The sequence below is a fragment of the Rutilus rutilus genome, assembly GCF_951802725.1.
Source record: "Rutilus rutilus genome assembly, chromosome: 1".
Classification (NCBI taxonomy): domain Eukaryota; kingdom Metazoa; phylum Chordata; class Actinopteri; order Cypriniformes; family Leuciscidae; genus Rutilus; species Rutilus rutilus.
The window spans coordinates 44,857,275-44,880,714 of record NC_140209.1 but is presented as its reverse complement, the minus strand read 5'-3'; the positions used below and the strand labels follow the sequence as shown (position 1 = coordinate 44,880,714).

General features: G+C 38.8%; 1 protein-coding gene across 1 annotated transcript in view; it reads left to right on the top strand.

Moving 5' to 3' along the window:
• septin12 (septin 12) overlaps positions 1 to 23,440 on the top strand; it is a 68,140-nt gene that overhangs the window by 9,200 nt on the left and 35,500 nt on the right. The window contains exon 2 of the mRNA XM_084420842.1: positions 6,017 to 7,327. Coding sequence (XP_084276968.1) covers positions 6,017 to 7,327 — 1,311 coding nt within the window. The remainder of the gene's footprint in view (positions 1 to 6,016; positions 7,328 to 23,440) is intronic.

Here is a 23,440-nt window from a genome sequence, read left to right as displayed (position 1 = left end):
TGCTTTCGTTTCTGCTTTTAGAAATCAGGAATGGTGAGAGAACATTGTGCTTAGTATGTTTTTCGTCTTCAAACCAAACTTGGGTCTCCAGCCAACAAAGTTTAAATCCCGCCTGGCTAGCGCGCTTATCATAATGTTTATGCATTAAGTCAGTAGGTGGAGAGCAGGCGGTCTTTTTTGGCTGTTCGAACGCATTTGACCACATGAGCATCTACACTACGAAAGCAATCCGGTCGATTGCGTTTATGACTACCTCTGGAAGTGGTCAAAAATGTACAAGCTTGAAAAAAGTTTTTGACCCCCTTTACACCTGTATTTACCTGTATGTGAATGCACAGCACACATAAGGAAACATCTCTTTTATTCTTCCACATGCTGCTTCTTTTATAAGGGGTCAGAGATATATTGACAAACCACAATTCAAGTCAAGTCACCTTCATTTATACAGCGCTTTTTACGAAAAAGATTGTTTCAAAGCAGCTTTACAGTGATAATAGGAAATTAATGTTAACAGAGATTTTTTGGCTGTACAGCAGCTCTAGAAGAAATTAATTGTCCAGCTTAAGTAAGTTTTTGATTAATTAATTTTTCGTAACCAAAAATCATTGGTTATTAACTTGGGGCCACTTACACAACACCGTTTTCAACTGAAAACAGAACTTTTAAAGCATTCTGGCCAATCATTTACACAACAAGTGTTTTTGTGGCCTGAGAATGCAAACTTTGAATTGAAATAGGTTTCAAAGTGCACGTTTTTGAAAACGATACCGTTATAATCTCTGTGTAAACTTGGGATGCACATACACATTACGTGTTTAGTCTATAGGCATGTGCATTTCAATACACACCTCTATGACTGTCTTTCTTTTGTGGAAAACGAGCAAAGATATTTTGTCTATGTAACGAGGCTAGATGTTGTGGGAAGAAGGAGGCGGGTACCGGCGAACTTTCAACAACTTTAATAATAAAATACAATTTTCCAATACAAAATTAAAGTAAAGTCACATATAACAAAACACAACATAAAATCCAGGCCTGGCCTCTCTCGCTATTCACTGTCGTCGCTCCTCCTTTTATGCTTCCGCTCCTCCGTGAGAGATACGAGACCGGTGCGTCATGCAGGTGTCGCTCATCATCAATCACGCCACCGGCCTCGCGCCGTTCTCTCAGTCTGTTTTTTTCTTTCTTGTCCATACTATGAAAGACAATGAAGCGCAATGTTGTTTTGAATCAAATTGACTTTCATTGTATGGACAAGAACAGTTGAAAATTGAAATGTTCTTTTGTGTTTCACAGAAGAAAGAAATGCATACAGGTTTGGAGTTTTGACAGAATTTTAATTTTGGTTGAACTATCCCTTTTGATCATATTTCAGAAACCAATGGGTTTATTTAGCCCATGAGTCCATCAAATGTTTACCCAGGGGCCAAACATTCCCAAGCTGTATTGAACATGGTTAACAGGAAATTACAAAAGGGCCCAAAATGTCCTTAATGAAGGAATTTCAACAAATTCTTCCACAGGAAGCATATAATCATCACAGGAGGAATTGACATCCATCCCGTTTCCCAAAGAGCCATAACATGCAGCAAACAGTCTTGATCCAGAGGAGAGACAAGGCTTAGCCGTGAGGAAAAAGGGAGCAGAGAGAAGGAGCTTCTCAGGTTCCCCTCTTTTATCAGATTGTTCAGGCATTGTGCTGCTCCATGTGTTAACAGAGAGGATTAAACTGCAGCAAAGCTGAGAGAAAGAATATTGAACAGCGCAGAGATGGTGCGCTCTGCTGCCAGTGTAATTATTTCCTGAGCGTTTGACAGGGTGCCAGTAATTACCTGATACCAGCCCCTTTTTATCTCTGTCAAAGGGTAGTACAAGTTTACACTTGCATGTGCTGCACCGAAAAAAAAAAAAAAAAGAAACTGTTAGACTGTGCCACTTGATTTGCTGTCCCTCCCTCACTTTGTGTCTTTTCTTTCGGTTTCCAAAACTGTAGTCAGTTAAAGTAGTGCATACTTCTTTGCTAAAGTGCACTTGATTCACTTGATTGCCATTGTGAGAGTACACACTATGGTGTTCTCATATTAAATGACTTCTGGGGTGCTGCAGACAAACACATTGTGTGTAGCAGCGATGCACAGGCGGCCTTACCAAGGTACTTGCTGCTGAAATTCGATTAGGTCTAAACCTATCACAGCTGTGCGGATGATGATGGGCGAGCTGAAACAAAGGGTCTGTGGTCTCCTCACTGTAAAAGAGGTGGCTGTTCCTGCGTAAAAATCTGATTTCATTTAGTGCCTGTAGTCTTCTTGACTAATTGGTAGCATACCATACAGGAAGACAGGCAGCCTCGGCTTCAGCCCTGCCCCCTGCCGGGCGAAGATAAAATCAGAGCTGCTGGGCGAGATGCTATGATAGCTTCACACTGATATCTGCTTGTTTATACAAGCCAGCACCTGAAGAGGATTGAAAATCTTAGCTTTGCCTCTGACATCCTGTCAGGGTACCAGGGTTTTTGAGATGCCAAAGATGGCATGTAAGCTGTGATAGTCTGCAATTAAAATCACCTCATGACATCACACCCTAGGCAGATCCAATTGTCATCACATGGCACAATGGTGTCTACATGAAATACTCAAGTTGCCACTTCTAATTGGGTCTGCCACAGAGCCGTTAGGACATTTGTACTGTTCGCCACTGGAATTCTCAGTCATGGTGAAGGGCTGTTGTAATCCAAGCCTTCAGCCCCTGACACTGTGTCTTTGAATTGGCCCTTTGTGCTGGAGAAAAAGCCACTGCCTTTCACAAAGGGAAAAGGTCGGAAAGCACTGTTTGCCGTCGGCTTTGTGTTGCAGCTTCTGAGAATGAGGGGATTATACAGTGTCACTACAATTTACATGCTACAGGTGTAGACTTACCATTCAGCCCCACAAGAGACTGTTTCCACTGTCTTCTTGTATCTAACATTTCCTTAGCACATGTTTTCAATTTAGAAAAAATGTAATGATGCTTTAAAAGTTTATGTAGGGGTGACATGAAGATCTTCACAATTTTTACTTCGCAATCTATGTCATGTGGATTTTGATGCAGCTGATATTTTAAATTGTATTTTTAATTAATATTTGCAAAAATCATACCTAATGAGTGTTTTTTTTCTAGTAAAAAATAAATAAATAATAATAATTTAAAAGAATAACATTTACTTGAGGAGAAAAAAATACTACTGTAATGTATCTAGTCTTAAGTTATAATTACAGTATAATATATTATCTGAATTATTGTCTTTTTTCAGATCATCAGTGATGTTTGTGCTGTGTACAAACATTTCTGTCTACCTATCCTACTTGTCCAGAAGACTTACAAAACATAACCTTGATGCTAGAATAAAGCATATTTGTTCACAGTTGTTATGTCACCCTCAAAGCAAGATTGCACAGACACCAGTGTAATTATGGCTTGGCCCATCAAAAACTGTCTGACTGGCATCTATTCAGTGAGGGCTCCAGGCTGCCCTCACTGTCAATTAGGGTTGGAAATCGTAAGAAATTTTCCGGTTCCGATTCCGGTTCCGATTCCGGTTCCACCAAACGATTCCAGATTCGGTTCCGGTTCCCATTCAATAAAACTAATAAAAACTAGTAGTAAGGGAAAAATGCACAATCCTTTTTGTTTATTTCTTATACTTGTCAAATGAGTTTAACAGACTGGTAATGTCAACAAATTCAACATATTATTTAGCAATTTATGCAAAAATAATAAATTTTTCTGATGGAAAATAAACATTTTTGCATTTTCTTGGAGAATTTAGGATTATCTTATTGTATCTCCTGCAGTGGAGAATACCATCTCAGAAAGGGTATGCTTGAACACACATGTAAGAAACAGACAGGTGAAACAGAATATTTTTTAAATCGGTTTGAATGATTGATTCATAAAGACTTCAATTATTTCATTACTGGATGAATCGGCACTCTATCGGTTAATAAACAGAACTGTATGCGTCTTGCGGAAGAACATTGTAGCCGGAGCTACTTCTCTCTGTATATTAGGGCTGTCAAAATTGCTCAAAAATGACGTTCGAATATTCCCTCTAAAAAAACACATATATTCGAACTATTCGAACATCTGGTTGCGCGTTTTGTCAATGACGCGCATTACGTCAATAACAGGACAAATTAATACAAAGAGACATAACTACTTGTATAGGGTAGTTTATTTAAGTTTAAACATATTTGACAACGTATTACTACACAAAAACAAGTAAATCAACTAATGGCCAAGACCGCAGACCTCACTCTCGCTCGCTCGCTCACTCGCACTCGCAAGCACTCTTTCGCTCTCGGCTCTCTGCGCATAACGGTTTAAATGAACAACAACAATAAACAAATGTTGAGTGCTGATCAAGAGTTTTGTGCAAGCAACTTAAGGTCGCGACTCTTGTCGCAAATGTAGCAGGCTTCATTCAGTGATTGGAACAAATATTATTAACATTAATTTAAGTTTTACACTATAGAACCGACATTGAACGCTCCGAGCGAGCTGTGCTGTGCTGTGGTAAACATGGAACTTTTCCTTGAAATGAAACGGTAAATAATCAAACCAGTGGAAGCGTGCAGTGCATGAAACTGCTGTATCTAACCTACCTTATTCATGCAATATCTATTCAGTCAGTACAGTAGCCTACACTTTAGTAATGTTTCTGTTTAAATAAAATGACCTGTCCCTGACCCCTCAGGCAGCGCGCCCACTCGCAAAGCAGACAGCCACGCCTCTGCTACCGCAGGCGTGTTTTTCCACATTCGAATATTAATTTTCACCTTCGAAATTCTGTTTTTTAAAACTATTCGAATATACAGGTATATTCGAATTTAGAATATTCGTTGACAGCCCTACATATGACGAATCACGCAGGTACTGGGATACTCCGCAGTGGTGCCGACCTGACCGGTGTAAAGTAGTCCGAGTATAAATGCTTATTACAGGCTTACCGTAGTGATTCAGGATAAGACAAAAATACGGTTTGAAAAAAGGCATTCATGATGTACTCGCTCATTATATAAATTTTGTAAATTCTGAACACAAAAAAGTTACGGACTGCAGCTTTAACAGTCATCTTTATGAATGTTTTGAAGCATCAGATGTAGTCGATACACTCGTTATTTGAAGTGACTTTCAAAAGGTGATTTACTCTATTTTGGTTTCTACCGTAGACATCAGTGTTTATATTTGAACTATAAACTTTTATCTTAGTACTTCTGTGATCATTTGAATATTTGTAACACAGAAATATCGATACTGTGTGGTTGAAAAGACTGATATTTCATATATATTGACATCTGCTCTTTCTGGGCCAGCGACAGCGCAAACAGATTTGAATGTTCCGGTGTGAAGTGTTTGTTATTTAGGAATAAGATTGCGTGGGTGTTTGAATCGAGATCTTTTAAAGATTAATCGTGTAGCTCTACTGTCTTTATACTCTCTTTCTGCGTTGATATCTGATGCAAAACATATATGAGTAGCACAAGGGCTTTTCAGTGCATTCATTACTATTTTAATATTCATGAGAATATTCAAATTCTATTAAAGGATAAGCTTCCAGCACTTCGCCCACACATCGCACCAGAACTGTCTTCGGAACCGAAACTTATTTCGGTTTTTTTTTTTTTCAAAAACACTAACGGTTCTGGATAAGAACCGATTCTCGGTTCCCAACCCTACCGTCAAGTGTTTTCAAGTTTTGTGCCTCTTTCAGTCAAATACAGGAAATGACTGTCCTAGCTGATTTATAATTTCTAGCACAAAAGAAATCCAAAACTTTGATGTATTATCAGTATTATCACAAATTTAGAAATATTACCTGGAAAATTATAGGGTAGTGTTTTTGGATTATAGCCTTATAGCCTTTGGTTATTAGGTATAATTTAACTTACCTCATTTTATGCTATGTCAGTTATTTATTGAGCCTTCAAGAGTGTCTTTTAACACTGAAAATTAATTAAATTTGTGTTTCCTTTTACAGCTTTGAAGAGGTCCTTTGATATCGATGACGTGAATGAGATCCCCACATTCTCCCCCACATCTTCTGTCACATCGCCAATCAGCCCGAGTGCAATCCTCAACAAGTCAAATGATGTGAGGAGTCCAGGGAACCAGGTGTCTCCTCCCTACCGCTCCAGGATTAGTATCAGCTGCAGTCCTGCCCAGAGCCCTGTTATGAGAAATAGGATGGTGTCCAGTCTCTCCTTCAACCGAGGGATATTGGAAAAGCCCACTATCAATGCCAACTCTGGGATCAACCGAGCTGCCTCTTTTCAAAACAAATTTAACCCCAATGGCTTCATTTCATCTTCAGGTCCAGGAAGTGACAACGACAGTCTCCATAGCTCCTCTTCCAGTCTGGAGTACCAGGCCTCTTCTAAACTCTACTCTTACACGAGCCCTCCCCAGAGTCCTCTTGGTGTTGGGGAATTCAAAGCCCAACGTTTAGGCAGCCCAGCACTGAAGAAGTTCTCCTCCCATGGGAATATGTTCCATTCAGAGCTGGAGGGTCCTCTGGTCATCCCAACTGAACCAATGGGTATTAGCCATGGCTCCATGCCTTCTCTGGATCTCCAGATGGAGACTTCAGGAATGAGACGAGTGATTTCTCCTGGATCACGATTCACCAATACAGGTCCACAGTGGAGCACAAGTCCCCATAATATCCAGAACAGCAGTACCTTTGCAAGGGACTCCTCTCTCAACAACCAGTCTCCTAGACCTAAAGATCCAGTGCGCCTCAACAAGTTCCCTCTTGACCTTGACAACCTAGTCTTCAAGTCTCAGGTGGAATCTCCGGGAGCACCTAAACCACCTGCAAGATTCCACACATTATCCAACAGTCCTATTGTCTCCGCAAGTCCCTCTGCATCCATCAGCAGCTTGGACAGCACTGACCTACCCCTGGCCCACAACAACAATAACAACATCATCGAAAAGAGAGAGCCCATCACTCCTTCTGGAGCTATCCCAGTACCCAATATCAGTGAATCTCCTGTGCTGCTGTCTCCAGCCCAGACTCTTCAGTTCAATGTAGTCTCTAAGCCCCAAGTGGTCCAGGTGGCCCCTGCCTCTCCTTCCCCATCAGGAGAGATGGAGATCAGCAATGATATTGATCAGGACGATATCCATGCCAAAGAAAGCGTGGGTTCCATATTACAGCGGATTGCCTCTTTCTCCAGAGTGGAGACTAAGTTGCCAGTGTTTGATACAAGTCTGGTCATCCTCCCAAGTAATGGCATCAAGAAGGACTCACCAACAATACAACGCAAGGAGCTCAAGAGATCTGAAGGTGAGATACAGTGTCCTTAATATTTCAGTTCAGGCCTTAATAGCTAATTATTCAAGTTGACTGGAAGAACTGGGTCAGTGCCCCTCGTGGTTATGCTAGATGTCAGAAAAATATTTTCTATTGGTTGTGCACTTAAAATGGGAGGTATGCCCTTTACAAAGAATTGTATTAGTTAAGTAAACAGAACGATGTGGGTCTAAAGGCAGCACTTTATTTGAAGTGCTGCTGTCATCACAGCTGTCTTTCCGCACCTTACTGACATACTGTAGAGAACAGGGTGATGGGAGAGAAGAAAAAAGACAAAAAATAGGAATTCCTGGCATATCAACAAACGGTGATAACAGTTCAGTGGAGTCTGTCATCACTGCCTACCCAGTAAAGTGATCCCTGGCAGACATAGCTAAGTCGAACGGTGCCAGAGGCTACAGAATCATACCCTTATACAGTTAAATTTCTCAGGTGTGTCAATCTCTGCTACAGTGATCTCAACCCAATCCAGAGACGCCTACATTACTTACCATTGGGATTAGAGCAATCCAGACAGGGCTTGGAGTCTTGGCACTAGTATTATGTTCTTATGTATGGCTTTACATAGCAATTGACATTTGACAATAATGAATTCAGAACTGAAGTTTAGTGATATCAAAGGGATCAGGTTGGAAAGCATATATAGTTCATAGTAGGGTTGGGCGATGTCTACCAAATTGGCATCAGACGATGTCTACAGTAAAACATTGCAATGGACGATGACATCGGGGGGTTGCTTTTGAGCATTATGCATCTGCGTCTGGAGAACGAGAGAACGCGCACAAAGCTGAAAGGGCTTGAATGAAGCGCATTTGGCTTTAGGTAAAACTATAGAGGATATAGCACTGAAATATCATTGCCACAAACTATCTTCAGTGCTTGTGATGTGATCCCTTACTGAAAGATCAGTTGCCACAAAGATGCCAATACTTAAAATGTAAATAAAAAGCTTGTACAGAAATGTAGTTGATACAGGGCCGGCCCGCAGAATAGGCGGAATAGGCAAACGCTATGGGCGCCATTTATCCATAGGGCGCCAAAATAAATAAATGAATGAGTGATTAAATTTGTTTGTTTTTTTACTAATACTATTTATTTGAAATATTTCCAAATAAAGCCAAAACCTCCACAAACCTTAACTAAGTCCCACGACTCATCCCGGTCTGCCGCATCAATCTTCCCCCGCCCAGCGAGTGCTTGAAGTGCATCAGAAATAGAGCGCGCCATCAGTTTACTGTTGGGAATTTGTTGTCGCCTCTCGCCGCATTCAATGTAGACAGCATTGCTTTCGTTTGAGGGTGCTCAACACAGTCAAGCACCCCTGTAGAAGTGGGCCTGGCCGCTCGCACCAGGTGTAGACACGGTGAAAGTTACCTGATTGTGGCCGAATTTACATGACATAAATTAGCATTAGTCTGCCATAGATACAGTGTCAAAAAGAAGAAGAGAAGAGGAAAACGGGGATAAAGACAGAGGTAAAGTGATGTAATTAATGAACCGTTTATCTAATTACATAGTAGTAAGATACTATAATGTTCGCTAATTAATGGCAGTTATTTTTACCTTAAACTTTATGCAAACAGCTGTTCTGGGTTCTCCAGAGGCCCCAGACAGTGTAATTTTGTAACAATCATGTTTTTTAGAAGCATGTACTATCACTTTTTTATTAATGTTTTTACTCTACAGTTGTGCAGTTTTGGGGGGATATATGGCATTTTTAAAATTGATTTGCCAAAATTAGTAATGATATTTATATATGGGTTTATTTAAAATAGCAACATTTTATGTAAAATTCACATTAAAGAAGATCTGCATTTCTCAGTTTCATTCGTGGTGAAAACATGAAACGTGCCACAGTTTAGTGGAAGATTGCTGCCATCAACTGGAAAACAAACACTTTTGATAGTGTTCAGTAAATAGTTTGTGCATTGATGCTAGATGTTTAGTCTGTAATGTGGCTTAAGTGCTATTTTTGTATAGTTTAACCATTATCAACCTTTTGTATATATGTATATATATGTATATATATAAATATATAATAAAATGGTGACGTGTTCATGTTGGATTCACATAAATGGCAATATGTTTCATATAACTGTGGTGTACCACAAACTGTAATGAATTTTGACATATTTTGGATAAAAATACATGTTGGTAAACCTGTGGTTTTGATTTAGTCTGACCAGAAATGAGTTGAGGATTTTTCATCTCCACATGTTGTATATTTGCCTCCTTCTGTTGTTTTTCCCTTCGTCTTCATTTCCTGGGGTCATGTTGCAGAGAGGAGAGGGGTGCATTTCCTGACCCGAGAAAACAGAGAGCATTGAACTGGAGGAAATCGGTGGGCGCCCTCAACTGTGTTTAGACACAGATCCTACTTGTATAGCTTATTTAGCAGCGCTAGTTGTGCATCTCACGAGTAAGCTAACATCAGGGTGGGCGTCTTAACATCTGCACAGATCTCAGGCAGCCAGCCCCCACGCTGAAACATCTCTGAAACATAAACATGACTTCATTTACCAAGTGATTGATAATTTCCAGTGTCAGTAAGTGTGGCAAAATGGGTGCTGCCTCAGGCTTGTACCTCAGGCTGAAATGTGTTGTTTGCTGTTTGTCAGATGGTTGAGCTGTAAAGGCTGCGCTGATTCGGATTAAACCGGCTTCCCAATGGTTGCAACAGTGGAAGTCTGGGATGTGGGTGCTGTTTATGTCATGCTTCAGGCAGTGTTTTTCAGCGGTTCTGTGGTGTCTTGTTTTCTTTTTTCTTTTTTTTTCCTCAAAATATCTGGGCGCAGTGTGTACGGATGTAGCCCTTTCACAAAGCCAATGGGAAATACCCGCCCGTGTTTTCATCATGTTCCATGTGCATTATGACTTGTTTTACTTTTTGAAATAGAGGTATATTTAGGCTTCACGTCATCCACCCATCATTGAGCTATATGTAGGCCCTTTGCACTGTTTCCTGTGATAACAAGGAAAGAGATCATTCACTGTTGAGGCCAAACACATGACATGCTCCCAACTGCGTTTATAGCTTTTCTCCTGTGACAACAGGATTTGTCAGTTAATTTATGCTGTCAGCAAAGATGCTAATGTCAATGCCATAAGCTATCATATGGGGTTATCATGATGACTTGAAGTACGTTAAGATTTTTATTAATTTAATTTTTTTACTAATTCTTGTAACGAATCCACTGGAGGTGAGTTGCAGAACCCAAGTGCAGTTTAATTTTCAGTTTAATTCAATTTAAATATCAATGTAGTGAGATCTACGTTTTTAAATCAGTTTTATATTGATAAACATGACACAATATAACATCACGACTACATGAAAAGAGATTTTACCGTTTTTTTTTTTATATAGATTTTACAGATTTGTGAACATTAGTGCAACTGAAGGTGTGAGAATAAACACAAAAAGATTCGGCCAATCGGTGGTTTGGTATGTTGCTTGCTTATTATACATTAAAAAAATATATACATCTTATTATACATTATTATACATTTGTATGTGCTTTTTTGTAGTAGACTACTTATGACTGGAAACAATTTGAGCAGATCTTGATGAGTTCTGCTCTTCCTTGTATTTATTGACGTCTAACACTAATATAGACATATAGCTAGTCTTGTAAAATCAGCCATCATGTTACAACTGGCTGTAAAATTAAAAACAATGTTCTGCCGATGCATGTTAGCTACTCAAATTATTATTTTGATATCTCTCCCTTCTGCGCTAAGAGTTTGCTAGTAAAAAAAAAAAAAAAACCTTACAAAAACAGCCAAAGGGCCGTCCTCTGCTCTCTTCCTCTAACAGAGAGAGAGAGAGAGAGAGAGAGAAATCATCTTTAAAGCTGCTCATAAATACAGCAAGACCTCCTGAACAGACAACTGATTCTCTTCTGAAACTGCCACAGCTACTTATGTGGTAAAATAAAGCATGTCTGCTGATGTGCTGATGAGTTGCGTTTCTTTTCATCACAATGACCTTAGAAGTTCCTCACATATCCGGAGTGTAAAATTCCATTAACCTTGCTATTTCTTCATTTCAGTCAAAGTGCTGCTTTCTGCATTTTTTACAGTATTAAAATCCAGTCAAAATGAAAAAGATTATTTCCATATAAGTCTCTCTCTTCTTTCTCCCCCCAATTCCTAGGTCTTGGCTTCGTGTCTCCACTTGTCTGATGAAGGCTGAAAGCTCTTTGGTCCCTTTTACAGCACAATTTATTCTGGATCTAATGACAATGATTTAGGGAATAAATTCTTCCCAAGCAGATGTTTAAGGCCACCCTCCCATTATCCCCTCCAGCTTAGAGAAAGAACAAGAGAATGCTTGGCTTTATAGAAGTTTATCTCCTTTCTTTGAGTTAAACAGTGTAGTTACTTTATCAATTTCTGTGTTTCTGAAAAGACAGGAAGTTCAGAGAGCAGAAGTGAAATGTTGTACAGTCAATAGAGTGCAAGTTCATTTTTAAGAATCTAGGAAATAATTCCTGTATAGTGTTAGCTTCTTTTTTCATTTCTTTATTAAAGGCTGTTTATGGTCAATGCTTGGTGCCATTTTCAGTCATATCACAGCTTATTTTGTATTGAGAAGGAAATGTGTTTCCTTAGCAGATAAGACAACATTAACAAGCAGCAGTATTCTTATCTTAGGCCCATTGAGGTGGGTCAGTGATGGGATTGACTTGCCTGTTTACCAGAACCTGGTGCTTTTCTCTGAGAAAGATTTGGATGTCTTCTCCCTGTTTAGCATAATTTAGCTTGCTGTCATTGATGATTTATTACCCGTGCACGCTCTCTGAGGCACTGGAGAGATGAGCACTGTTTATGGGTTTCACTGGCATTGTGTGTGTGTGTGTGTGTGTGTGTGTGTGTGTGTGTGTGTGTGTGTGTGTGTGTGTGTGTGTGTGTGTGTGTGTGTGTGTGTGTGTGTGTGTGTGTGTGTGTGTGTGTGTGTGTGTGTGTGTGTGTGTGTGTGTGTGTTTGTGTATATGTGTGTGTGTATTGCCATTCCATAACAACCCAGTATTTAGTCATGAGGAGATTTTACAAATTACCATAGAAACCTTCAGGTGCTCTGTAATGCTTACTTAACATGTAAAGGTATTTCAGTTAAACACGATGGCACTCATTTCCATGAGAGGAAAATATGGCCCTCTGGATCACATTTGACCTCATCTAAACCTCTGAGCAAGCAAAGTCAATGATGATAACTGAAGGACAAGCTTTTAAATATAATGTTTGGCCTCACATTCATCAGCTCCAGTTTAAAAAAATGATAAAGATTAAGGAAAATCCATATTTTAGGGAGAAATTGGTTGAGATATCAGGTCTTCCTGTTTAAGCCATGAGGATTAAACTCCGCCGTGATCAACATTCTGTACAGAATAAGCAAGGAGCACCTGCAACGGAATCAATCTACTGCCACAGAATTCTGCATAAAGCTTCAGAGATTTCACATGCACGTCTTTCACAACATTCTAAAGACCCCCTGCCCCCTTGCAAGGGTGCTTATGAAATATTTTGGCTCGTTTCATAATGATCTTCTTAGCTGCTTTATGCTTTACTATACCATTAATTGCATAATACTTTTAGTTCTAGGAAAGCACCAATATTCCAATTCTGGCTGATATCGATAGATTGGTAATTGTCTTCATGTTAGTCAATTTGTCTTAATAAATTAAAAATAAAAAGCTAAAAATCAATGATTTTAATTTTAAAGTTAATTTAGGCATCACAACATTATGAAAAATCAATATTCATGTTAAGATTTGCTAAAGGTTACATTTACCATTGTTATTAAATGATTAGTGTTTTTAAAGATTAGCTTTAACGGTGAAGTATGTACGTTTTTTTTATGTTAAAATACATTCTCTTAACCCAGTTGATTGTTCATTGACTACTATTCTATTAGTATGCCATGGGTTTATCTCCTCAAATAGCGTAAACATTGAGCCCCCCTGGCACCATCTAAACCGTCTTCAACCTGCTGTCCCGCAAAGTTTATTTCCAACCTGCTTCAGTTCGCCTGACCTGTGATTTTTCAAGCGATCCTGAAGAACCTGATTAGCTTGTTCAGGTCTTTTTTATTAGGGTTGTAGCTGAACTCTGCAGGGCAGTGGGTCACCAAGAGCAGGGTTGAAGACATAGGATCTAAAAACATTGAGAGCGGTCCGCTCAGATCTTTACAGTATATTTTTTTGAAGAAATTAATGCTTTTATTTACCAAGGATGCATTAAATTGAAAATGACAGTAAAGACATTTTATGCTAGGGCATTTTATAACTGCTTTTTTGATTGTGTTGAACATTTAGATAAAAATAAATGGCATCATGTTGACCCACAGGCTTGCCCTCCATTCTTATTTTAGAGTTAGCTTGATAGTGTTGATGTGAATGAGTTCAGATCAGCAGCCCAAGGGGTTTCATAACTGATACGAGAAATGAGGATGTTTGGGGGGAGAAATAGGTAATTTAATGGGATTAATTAATTCTTAGTGGAAAAATATTTCCACCCTGAGGGAAGTATGCACACATCATGAGTTCAGATGTTCAGTTGTGTTGACGGTCTGTGCGGGGAGCCAGCCTTGTTGAGTTCAACACAACACGATAACAACACAAGACAGGTTTTATTACCCTGATATTGTGGATGAAAAATGTTCTTTGGGAGTTTTTTTTTTACACTTTAGACTGGGGGATCTTTGTTAAATCTGGCCTGCTTCCTAAACAAATAATGCCACAAGTGCTTAAGAGTGACATTAGTTATACTGACATTGTAGTCCAGCTGTATAGAATTGTGGTTTCAGTATTCATGAATAATTTGAATGAGGTCTCAGTGGAGCAGAAACAAACATGTTTCATGTAGTTTATGTGGATAATCCAGTTTTTGTACCAAAGTTTGTCTTTTCACTCACAAGTAAACTTTCTTTTTGACAGTGTAATCCAACGCAGCTGGTAACCTGATATCTGTTTGCATATGATATGATATATGTTGTCCATTAACGAGTTGTATATTGTCTCTCTCAGCCAATCTGCTAATGGGCTGTGCACACAGCTCATTCCAAACATGTGACAGGGAGTGAGCACATCATTCAGGTCTTTGGACAGAATTGCTGATTTAGAAAGTGCCAGCAGTAATACATGGCAGCTGGTTTGGGGCGTTTTCGATCTATCTGTTTTTTTTTCCTCTGGCGAACAGGCACCGTGATGGGGTGTGAGGATGAGGGCTCAGCTTGGAGTTTATGATTTAACACGAGGGGGAAAAAAACTGTTTCAGCTGAGAATTTACTTCTGAGACTTCATAGGTCTTTCTACAGACAGAGATATAATTAGTCAAGGAATATCAACAATCTGACGGCGAGTGTCCAATATATTTTCCTGGGCTACATACATAAATTGTAATTGTTTTAAAAGGATTTCATTTATGAGAGGCTGCACACCTTGGTAGTGTTGCATAAGACTGTTAACACTTTCCACTCACGCATTTAAAAAATAAAAATAAAAAAGCTGCCAGCCACCACCAGCATTTTTTATCATTTTCACAAAACTTTCATGGCCCTCAGATTATTTTGTTTTATAAATATCTGAGCATGCAATAAAAAAAAAAAAAAGAACAGAGCCTCTGCTTTAAATTTTATTACTTTTATTGTAGCTTCATGCATTCTTTTTTTATCAACACTTGAATGTGGGTAAGTTTATTTAAAAAAGCCACATTTCAAACAAAAAAGCTGAGTGCTCCCTTCTGTATAACAGTGAATACAAAGTATTGCAAGGAATGTCCATCAATGGCAGGGAAGCGTTGTGTGTCATAAATACAAATTCCTTCAATATTCTGTCAATGGCGGGGAAAGAGTTAAGTCGGCATTAAGCAGAATTTGTGCTAGTCTTTTCTTCCCTGTTGTGAAGTATATCTAAGTGAAATGGCTTCTGGAATGATGCAAAAAATGTTGAGCAGGATTTGATTTCATTCTTCAGAAATTGATTGGATCATAGGAAGTTGGGTGTTGCTTACTAATTGGAGGCAGATCTGAATGCCATGCCAGTTTACAGTCAGTTGTGGAGGATATTTAACCCCACTCTCTGCCAAGATTTTTGATTAAAGGGCATATGCATTTTAAATCTACTTGAACCCATGGAAACTATCTTTAAAAAAAAAATTAAACAAGGATTTTTAAAGCATTTTAAGCACATTTTTTTAGAAACCATATGCACTGCATGAATTTCAAATATATCTAAAAAAATTAAGTTACACTTCAAGTTCACGCAAAAATTTAAATTCTGTCATAATTTACTTGGCCTTATGTCAATCCAAACCTGTACACTTGTCTTTCTTCTTTGCAACACAAAAGAAGATATTTTGAAAAATGAACTATCCGTTTAAAGAAATTGCATTTCCTTTTTTAAATGTTCAGACCATCATTTCACATGGTCACATGGTTTTCGAATGACATGAGGATGAGTAAATGATGGCTTGTTATTTATTTGTGGGTGAAGATTTACTAACAGCTTGCATCAGCACAAACCCTCTTTTGGTGTTAAAAAACTACTGTCAGGATTTTCTAAAGACACGCAGTGAAAAGCAATGAAAAGGCGTGGACACGGCTATTTTTTGCGGCTGACCTTATTGCATATGCATTTGTAGGAGATTCCCTTTCAGATGCATAATTTGTGGGAGGAGAGTATTTAAATTAATCATGCAAGGTGATCTACTAAGGTTTGCGCTCGCCAATTTACCGGTATTTGCGCCATTATTTACCACCCAAAAAAAGCATGTCTTAAACCTGACTCTAACTGGTAGATTGCGTTATGGAAATTATCAGGCTGTGTCTGTGTTCTTTAATTTATACATGTCAGTAGATCACGAGCAGAACTTTCCGCTCCCATCTGCGCTTTTTTGGAATTGCGCTCTAATGCTAATTTACTCTGTTTAGTAAATCTGGCCCGGACCACAAGATGTTAAAAAATGGATGCTTCTGACAAACTTTAGCCAGAATGTTTTCATTTTACTGTGATAAAATATTCTCAATATTATAATTTTTTTTAGAATCATGGAATTTTTTAATCAAGGTGTCAGTTCAAAGGTTCATTGAATCAGTCTGTCATCAGAAGTGCAACTTAATCCCTTTATTTGTTAGACCAAGATTTTGTTCCATTCCAAACATTTCTTTGATCATCCAAGTCTGAACATCATCAGAACGCACTTTATTTGCCAAGTGTGCATAAGCACACAAGGAATTTGGTATGGTTTCTGGTATGGTTTTCAAGGAGCTTGTTGCTCCGCAGGGTGACTGTTCTGAGATACAGTACCTCCAGAGGTTTAAATAGGGGCTGTTTGAAACTGGCACGAGCGGAAATAGGACTTTTGCTGTCGGTCATGTTGGGCGTCAAGGATATAATCACAGACCAGTGACTGTAATCAGAGTGTGGCTTGAGCGTCTCCTTCTGTTACAGTAACCGCTCCACCGCGTCATAACATGTCGCACCTTCATTCTACAGGCTCGACTCACCGGTCCTCGCTCGTGCCTTCTATAATGTACTGTTTGTTATGCCTGGTGAAGCCTTCTATATTTAATCTGTGAACTATGTGCTCTAGGAGGAACTGATCTCACAGTCGCAAAGACGTTGTTATGCAGGGAGTCCATTGTTTTGACAGCTTCTCTGCCCACATTAGGCCGACTTTGATCTGAAAAGGCCATTCGCATGTGCTATTGATTGATCTTTCTCTTGGGCCTAAGTTTCCATTTCTCTTACAGAGCTGTGGGAAATAAATGGGTCAAACAACAGACCTGCAGGTACTCCAGTTTCAAGAGAGAGAAAAATCTCACTCTTTATTCATCTTGAATCCCAAACCCCCCTTTTATACCAAAGGACCTCAGATTGGAGCTTTCAACAGGGGGGCTTTTGCGTGATTGGCAGGCTGGTGTTTTTTCATCATTTCCATACCCTTTGTGAATAAGGTTATCTTGACAGTTGCAAAAAAGAAAGTCAGGTTTTGAGTTGATAGATGAAGCCGAGAGCCAATTATTTTTGTTAGCGTAAACGTCTAAACAAATGGCAGTCACAGACCGAGGGTTAGACTCTGAGAGCAGACTGTTTATTCTCCTGATCTGAAATGAAAGACTTGGTTATTTTTTTTTAAGCTGTTATCTTTTAAGCTGTTTGACATTCTCTCTGGGTTTGTATCAGCCTTCAAGGCACCATATCTTAATAAACAGGAAACGGTAAACTCTGAAGTGCTTTTTCTCACTAATTCTTTACAGTGACTCATGGGTAATGAGGGGTGTTATGTGCCCTTTTTGACAGTTGCAACCATGAGTCTCTCCCCTAAATATATGCCCTGATGTGCAAAAACAGCTCGAAACATTATAACATCACATTGCCTGAAGAATGAACTGATAATGATAGTTCTTAAAAAGAAAAGATGGGAAAGAGACACTCACTTATAAAATCCTTGGAGGCAAATTCACTAAATGGTTGTGCCACTTTTGCATGCTGTATTCTTATACGAGAACCACCTGCAACCTGACCAGGTGCTTAATGACGTATCATTAGATATGTTCGGTAATAGCCAATCAGCTGACTTTTTGGTGTGCATCTGAATTAATGTGGTAAATGTGTTTCATTTGCTTAGGGGCTGTTTACACGACACCGTTTTCAACTAAAAACGTAAAACGTGTGAATGGGGATCGTTTTGACAATGGTGTCCTCTGTACGCGGAAAACTCAAAGGAAAAACTTCTCCGTTTTAAGCATATCGGTGTCGTGTAAACGTTCCCTTAGAGAATAAAAATGCATCCACCTCAAGGGAGCTTTTGCAATTTTTTTATTTATTTGCATCTCGGTGTTTAAATACATTGGGGTCAGTAAGATTTTTTACAATTGTTTGAAAGAAGTCTCTTTTACTAAAAAGACTGCTTAAAAAAAAAATACAGTAACAAGTCTAATATTGTTAAATATTATTACAATTTAAACTAAGGGTTTTCTATTTTAATATTTATTTAATTTATCAATTAATTATACATGTCTTTACTGTCATTTTTGACCAACTTAATATGCATCCTTGAATAAAAGTATTAATTTCTTTCAAGAAAAATCTTACTGACCCCAAAACTTTTGAACAGTAGTGTGCATTCTCAATCACTGTTTTGCGATTATATCTAAATTAGCAGAAAATGCATGTTCAAATGCGTCAAATTACCTCATTCACAAGTCTTGCACTGTTACTGGACTTGCATGATTTCTTTAGTGAATACAAATATAAACATAAATATCCCATACATGCATGTAACATAAATGTAAATATCCCGCGTATACATATGAAGTCACTATCACCAATATTTGTGAATTTCCCCTTTTCAGTGAGTGAGTGGGAGTTTTCCATGAATTCAAGCTGTTATATCACATTACAGGAAAGCTTTAACACATACTTCACCAGTTCACACATAGCTCCAGCTGTCTCAATACACACAAACTTATTGTGCAAATTGAACAAGATTTCCTGGGGGCAACAGAAATCTGAAGTCACATCACAAAGGAGGTTTTATATGCCTTTGTGGTAAACAACTGTCTCTTTGTCCAAATGGCCCTCTGTTTGTTTGAAGCTGATACTTCTTCCCCAGCACCTGATATGTCTGTAAGTGCCAGATGATAATGCTAATATTTGGAATCTGTAGATGGACAGTACTGTCATTCATAACCAGCTACCACAGTTCATGGATAAACATAGAGAGTTTCTTATCACAGCCGTGGTCTAGATGGGCAGGGAAGCTCCCAAACTAATCTTATTAACGCCAAGCATCTGTTTTCCTCTCTTTGAAAGGATGATAGTGTCTATGGGAGGAGAGCAGCATCAGCTGTGCATAATGGGAGGTTGCTTGTTTTTGTGTTTATCCTTTCCGACAGGACGGGGAACTACTCGCGAGGAAGGAAATGCCATATCCGTGTGCTGAACTAAACTTGTGTATTTCCCTCTTTTGAAAGCCGTAATAAACTCAACCAAGTGTGTAAACATGAAAGATAAGCCCTTGCAAGATATACTTATGCTTGCCTTTGAAATCCATCCAGCTACCATAAAAAGCTAAATGTGTGCCAACTTCGGCCTGCGTTCCTCCGCCTGCGACAGTGAGGCTTACAAACAGCCTGTAGTCTAAAACTGACAGAGCAACCCACTAACACACTGCTGGCATTTGCATTCCTCGGGCCTGTCCGCTGAATGAACCAATAAGCTGCTCAATAAACTTCAATGATTAATCTTTCAAACCATGCCACATAATGCATTTTTTTCTCGGATGAAGAGAAATCAGCCATACTTTAAATTTGTGGCTGTAGCGCTGTCCCTAGGAATGGGAATCAATCAGAAGCCATTCCGATTCTGATTCCTCTTGGTGATTCTGGTTCTGGTTCTGGTTAAGAAATATTTGAAAAACAGAAATAAAAAAAAGTTAAATATATTAACTGTAAAACAAAACAAAAAGTATTTTTTTATTTATTTATATAAAATACTACTGACAGTCAGGAACTAAGTAAGGGATAATGTATAGCGAGGCGGTTGTTATAGCGAACAACAACCCCGACAGGCTGAACGGGGTCTTGAATCAGCCTGAAGGGGTTGTATTCGCTATGACAACCGCCTCGCTATACATTATCCTGCTTATTACATGGCTACCTAAATAAATAATTAATAAATTAACAAAGTAATTTAATAAAACAAAATAAAAACAAAGTATTGATTCAAAAAGGAGTTTATTGATTTAAAAAACGATTGTATTGCTTCCGCTAAAGAAAATAGTCCGTTCCGCGTCCATAGCAACGCTCTGTTTTTCATGGCAACAGATATACTTCGCAGCGGTCTGTTATCAAGAAATAACAGACCGCATTCTACATTGGAATTCAACCAAGCCATGTAATAAACTTGAATATTAACAGCCTTAAGAACAACATAACAGTATCATTTCTTGGGAATAGGAATTCAAACAGCATGTTTATAATTCCTTTAAAAGAACTGGTCTATAAGAATCATTCGCTCAAGACTAAGAGTTTGCTGGTTGTGCTGTGTTTGTGATTCACTAAAAAGAACCAGCTTATAAAAATAATAAGCTCTGGATTCAGATTTCACTGGTTGTGCTGTATGTGCTGATTTTCTAAAAATAACTGATTTGAGTCATTTAATCGAGAATCGAGTGTCACTAGTCGCTCTGTATGTTTCATGCTGAATAGCAATGCAGGGGAAACTGTGGTAAAGTATGTTAATAGAACCAAATGTCATGAAAATTAGCTTGGATCCCAAACCTATCTGTCCCTCACCTCATGTGTAGCCCAACTTTCAAAATCAATTCGAAAAGTAAATGTCACAAGCTGTGTTTGCCACCTCCAATAAGAATCATTCACACCCGTGTGATCCTTCCTGACCCTGGACCAGAAGAGCTCCAATCATCTAAGACGGCTTTATTGAAAGAGACTGAACCCGACGTGCTAAACGTGTTTTGTGGGTGTAAATGATTTCTAATTAGATGAGCACTCAATTACAGCGATTGCTCTCTCAGAGTAAGTTAAACAAATTGATGAGGCTAACGCTCATTTCACAGGGAGATTAATTGGGGCTACGCAGAGTCTTCACCCTTCTGTCTGGAGATAAGGACCACAGACACCCTGCTGAAGCCAGGAGGACATGGAATAATGGGGGTTGGGCACCACAAAGAAAGAGGTTCCTTGAGTCTTTTGTGTCCAGGGTTGTTTGATAAGATATGAATGGAGCCCTTGTTGATGATTGGGTGTTGTTCTCTTCTGTTCTTTGGACAGAAAGTGATGAGACCGGGGGAAAGTTGGGAGAGTGTAGTGGATATCTTTACTGAGAAAGGGAGAGACACAGAGCATCTGGTGGTGAGATCCGGTTATTGTTAGTGCAAAGGAAAGCCCCAGCTTCACAGGGCCTTGACCAGTTACTCTCCACAGCCAGCAGAATGGAAACGGAATAAGGATGAGGCTGTTTTGAGCTTTTCGGAGGGACAAATCGACTCAGAGCAGGAAACAGTTACAATGGGATTGATGCCCTCGGATGTATTATAAATGTCAGTCATTATTAGGATAATCACACACACTCATTATTATTATTGTTTTAAAAAAATATATATATATTTTTTAATTATCAGAATAAATGCTTGGCCTGCTTTTTTAATGACAGGAAGGGAATTTACTGAATTGCAATTCAATAAAAGTTAAACAATCAATTCAGAATGCAAATTGGAAATTAAGAATGGGAAATTAAGTTTGGTTCTACCCTATCTAGACCCACAATGCTGTTCAGAAGTTTGGGGTCAGTAAAATGGAATAAGATTTTTTAAGATAAATAAATATATATTACCGACCTCAAACATTTAAAAAACATTATATAAACCCTTCAAACTTAACAGCTTTTACACTTTTTTTAGGTTTTTTTTTTAGACTTTTAGAGATGCTTCATTTTAATTAGTTCCTGTTTTTAAAGCTGCTTTGAAACAAACTAAATTGTATAAAGCGCTCTATAAATAAAGGTGACTTGACTTTTTTCAAAACTTAATTCATAATTTGTCTTGACATTTGCATCAAATGTAGTTCAATTTCTTTCCGTTTTAATTGTACTTAAATGTACATTTTAATTTAAATTGCAGTTCTGGATTCTGTTTGGAATTGTTTGGCATTCCATTTAAGAATGACACACATCCCTTCCACCACTTTGACTACAGCAAAGCACCGTCTTACACAAACATGGTGGGTATGTGAGACCTGTCACTGATTACATGCTAATAAAAGTGTCCCATTGCTGAGATAGCATTGTATCTGTGTGTCAATGTGGAAGACAACTGCCCAGTTTTGGAGGATACATGAATTTGTACCTTTCAGAGCCGGAAAACCTACACTCTTAGCGGGGTTTTGCAGCAATGCCATAGAAGAAACATTTGGGGTTTTCTCAAATAACCTTTTGGTGAAAAGTTCTTTTAAAGAACCATTTTTTTTAGTGCAAAGAGTATTTCAATAATCTTTTGTGCAGTGAAAAGATTCCATGGATCTTAAAGGTTCTCCATGGAACCATAGATGCCAAATTACGAACCTTCATTTTTTAAGAGGGTAGAGAAGCTAAAAAAAACACCCAGGGCCCCCTAACCAGGTCCTAGCCACACCTAGTGCTTACAGCTTCAATAGCTGGACTCTGATCCCAGGAGAATTCAGCCATATTTCTGGCTGTCTTGTTGACTCTGTGTTGTAGTGTGCAGCTGTGATGGAGTAATTAACCGTGTGCAACAGACATGTTATTAGAAGCAGAGTTTGGGTAAGATTTTTCTGCAGGATACCTGATACGGTGTCTGATCTGGAAGGAGTACTCTGTGTAAGGGCCAGGACCATCAGTATTCCCACAGTATGGTGTAGCGCCTGTAGGCATGGCAATTTGTCTCAGCTCCACCAACAAACAAACCCAGGGGAAACGGTGCAAGGCTGGACTTGTAATAGTGGCAAGGCTGATAGAAAAGACCCAGAGTTATGGCTCGTGTAAAGACAGCGGCTTTATGTGATGACTTTTCTAGCCGACCTGGAAGGCAAGGCAAGCGTTTGTGCTCAAACATGCATTAACATACATGAACTCCCCCTTTCCGCAACACACACACACAGGCATATATACAGACTTTTGACGCTTATATGTTCGCTTTGGGAACATGATGCTGCCTGCTCATCGCATTTCCCTGTGGTCTTTCCAATCAATTGCGTAAAGCACAGGAAATATAGGTCAGACAGCAGATGTGCTCTCGACTACAGGACAAATCACACCCTCTTTTCAACGTGTCAGGATCAAACGGCATAGCCGGGGGGCACAAAATTCTGCTTTCTAAACGTCTCTAACCTTTCTAGAGGAGAGGAAAAGTGGGAAAAAGGATACCGCTGTGCTCCATGGTGGTGTATTGTTGGGTCCGGAGTGTGTACGTGCTTGTAGAAATGTTTGTGAATGAGCTTACATGTATATATTTGGAGATTTGTATGTGTGTATATACATTATATATATATATATATATATATATATATATATATATATATATATATATATATATCATGTAAGGGTC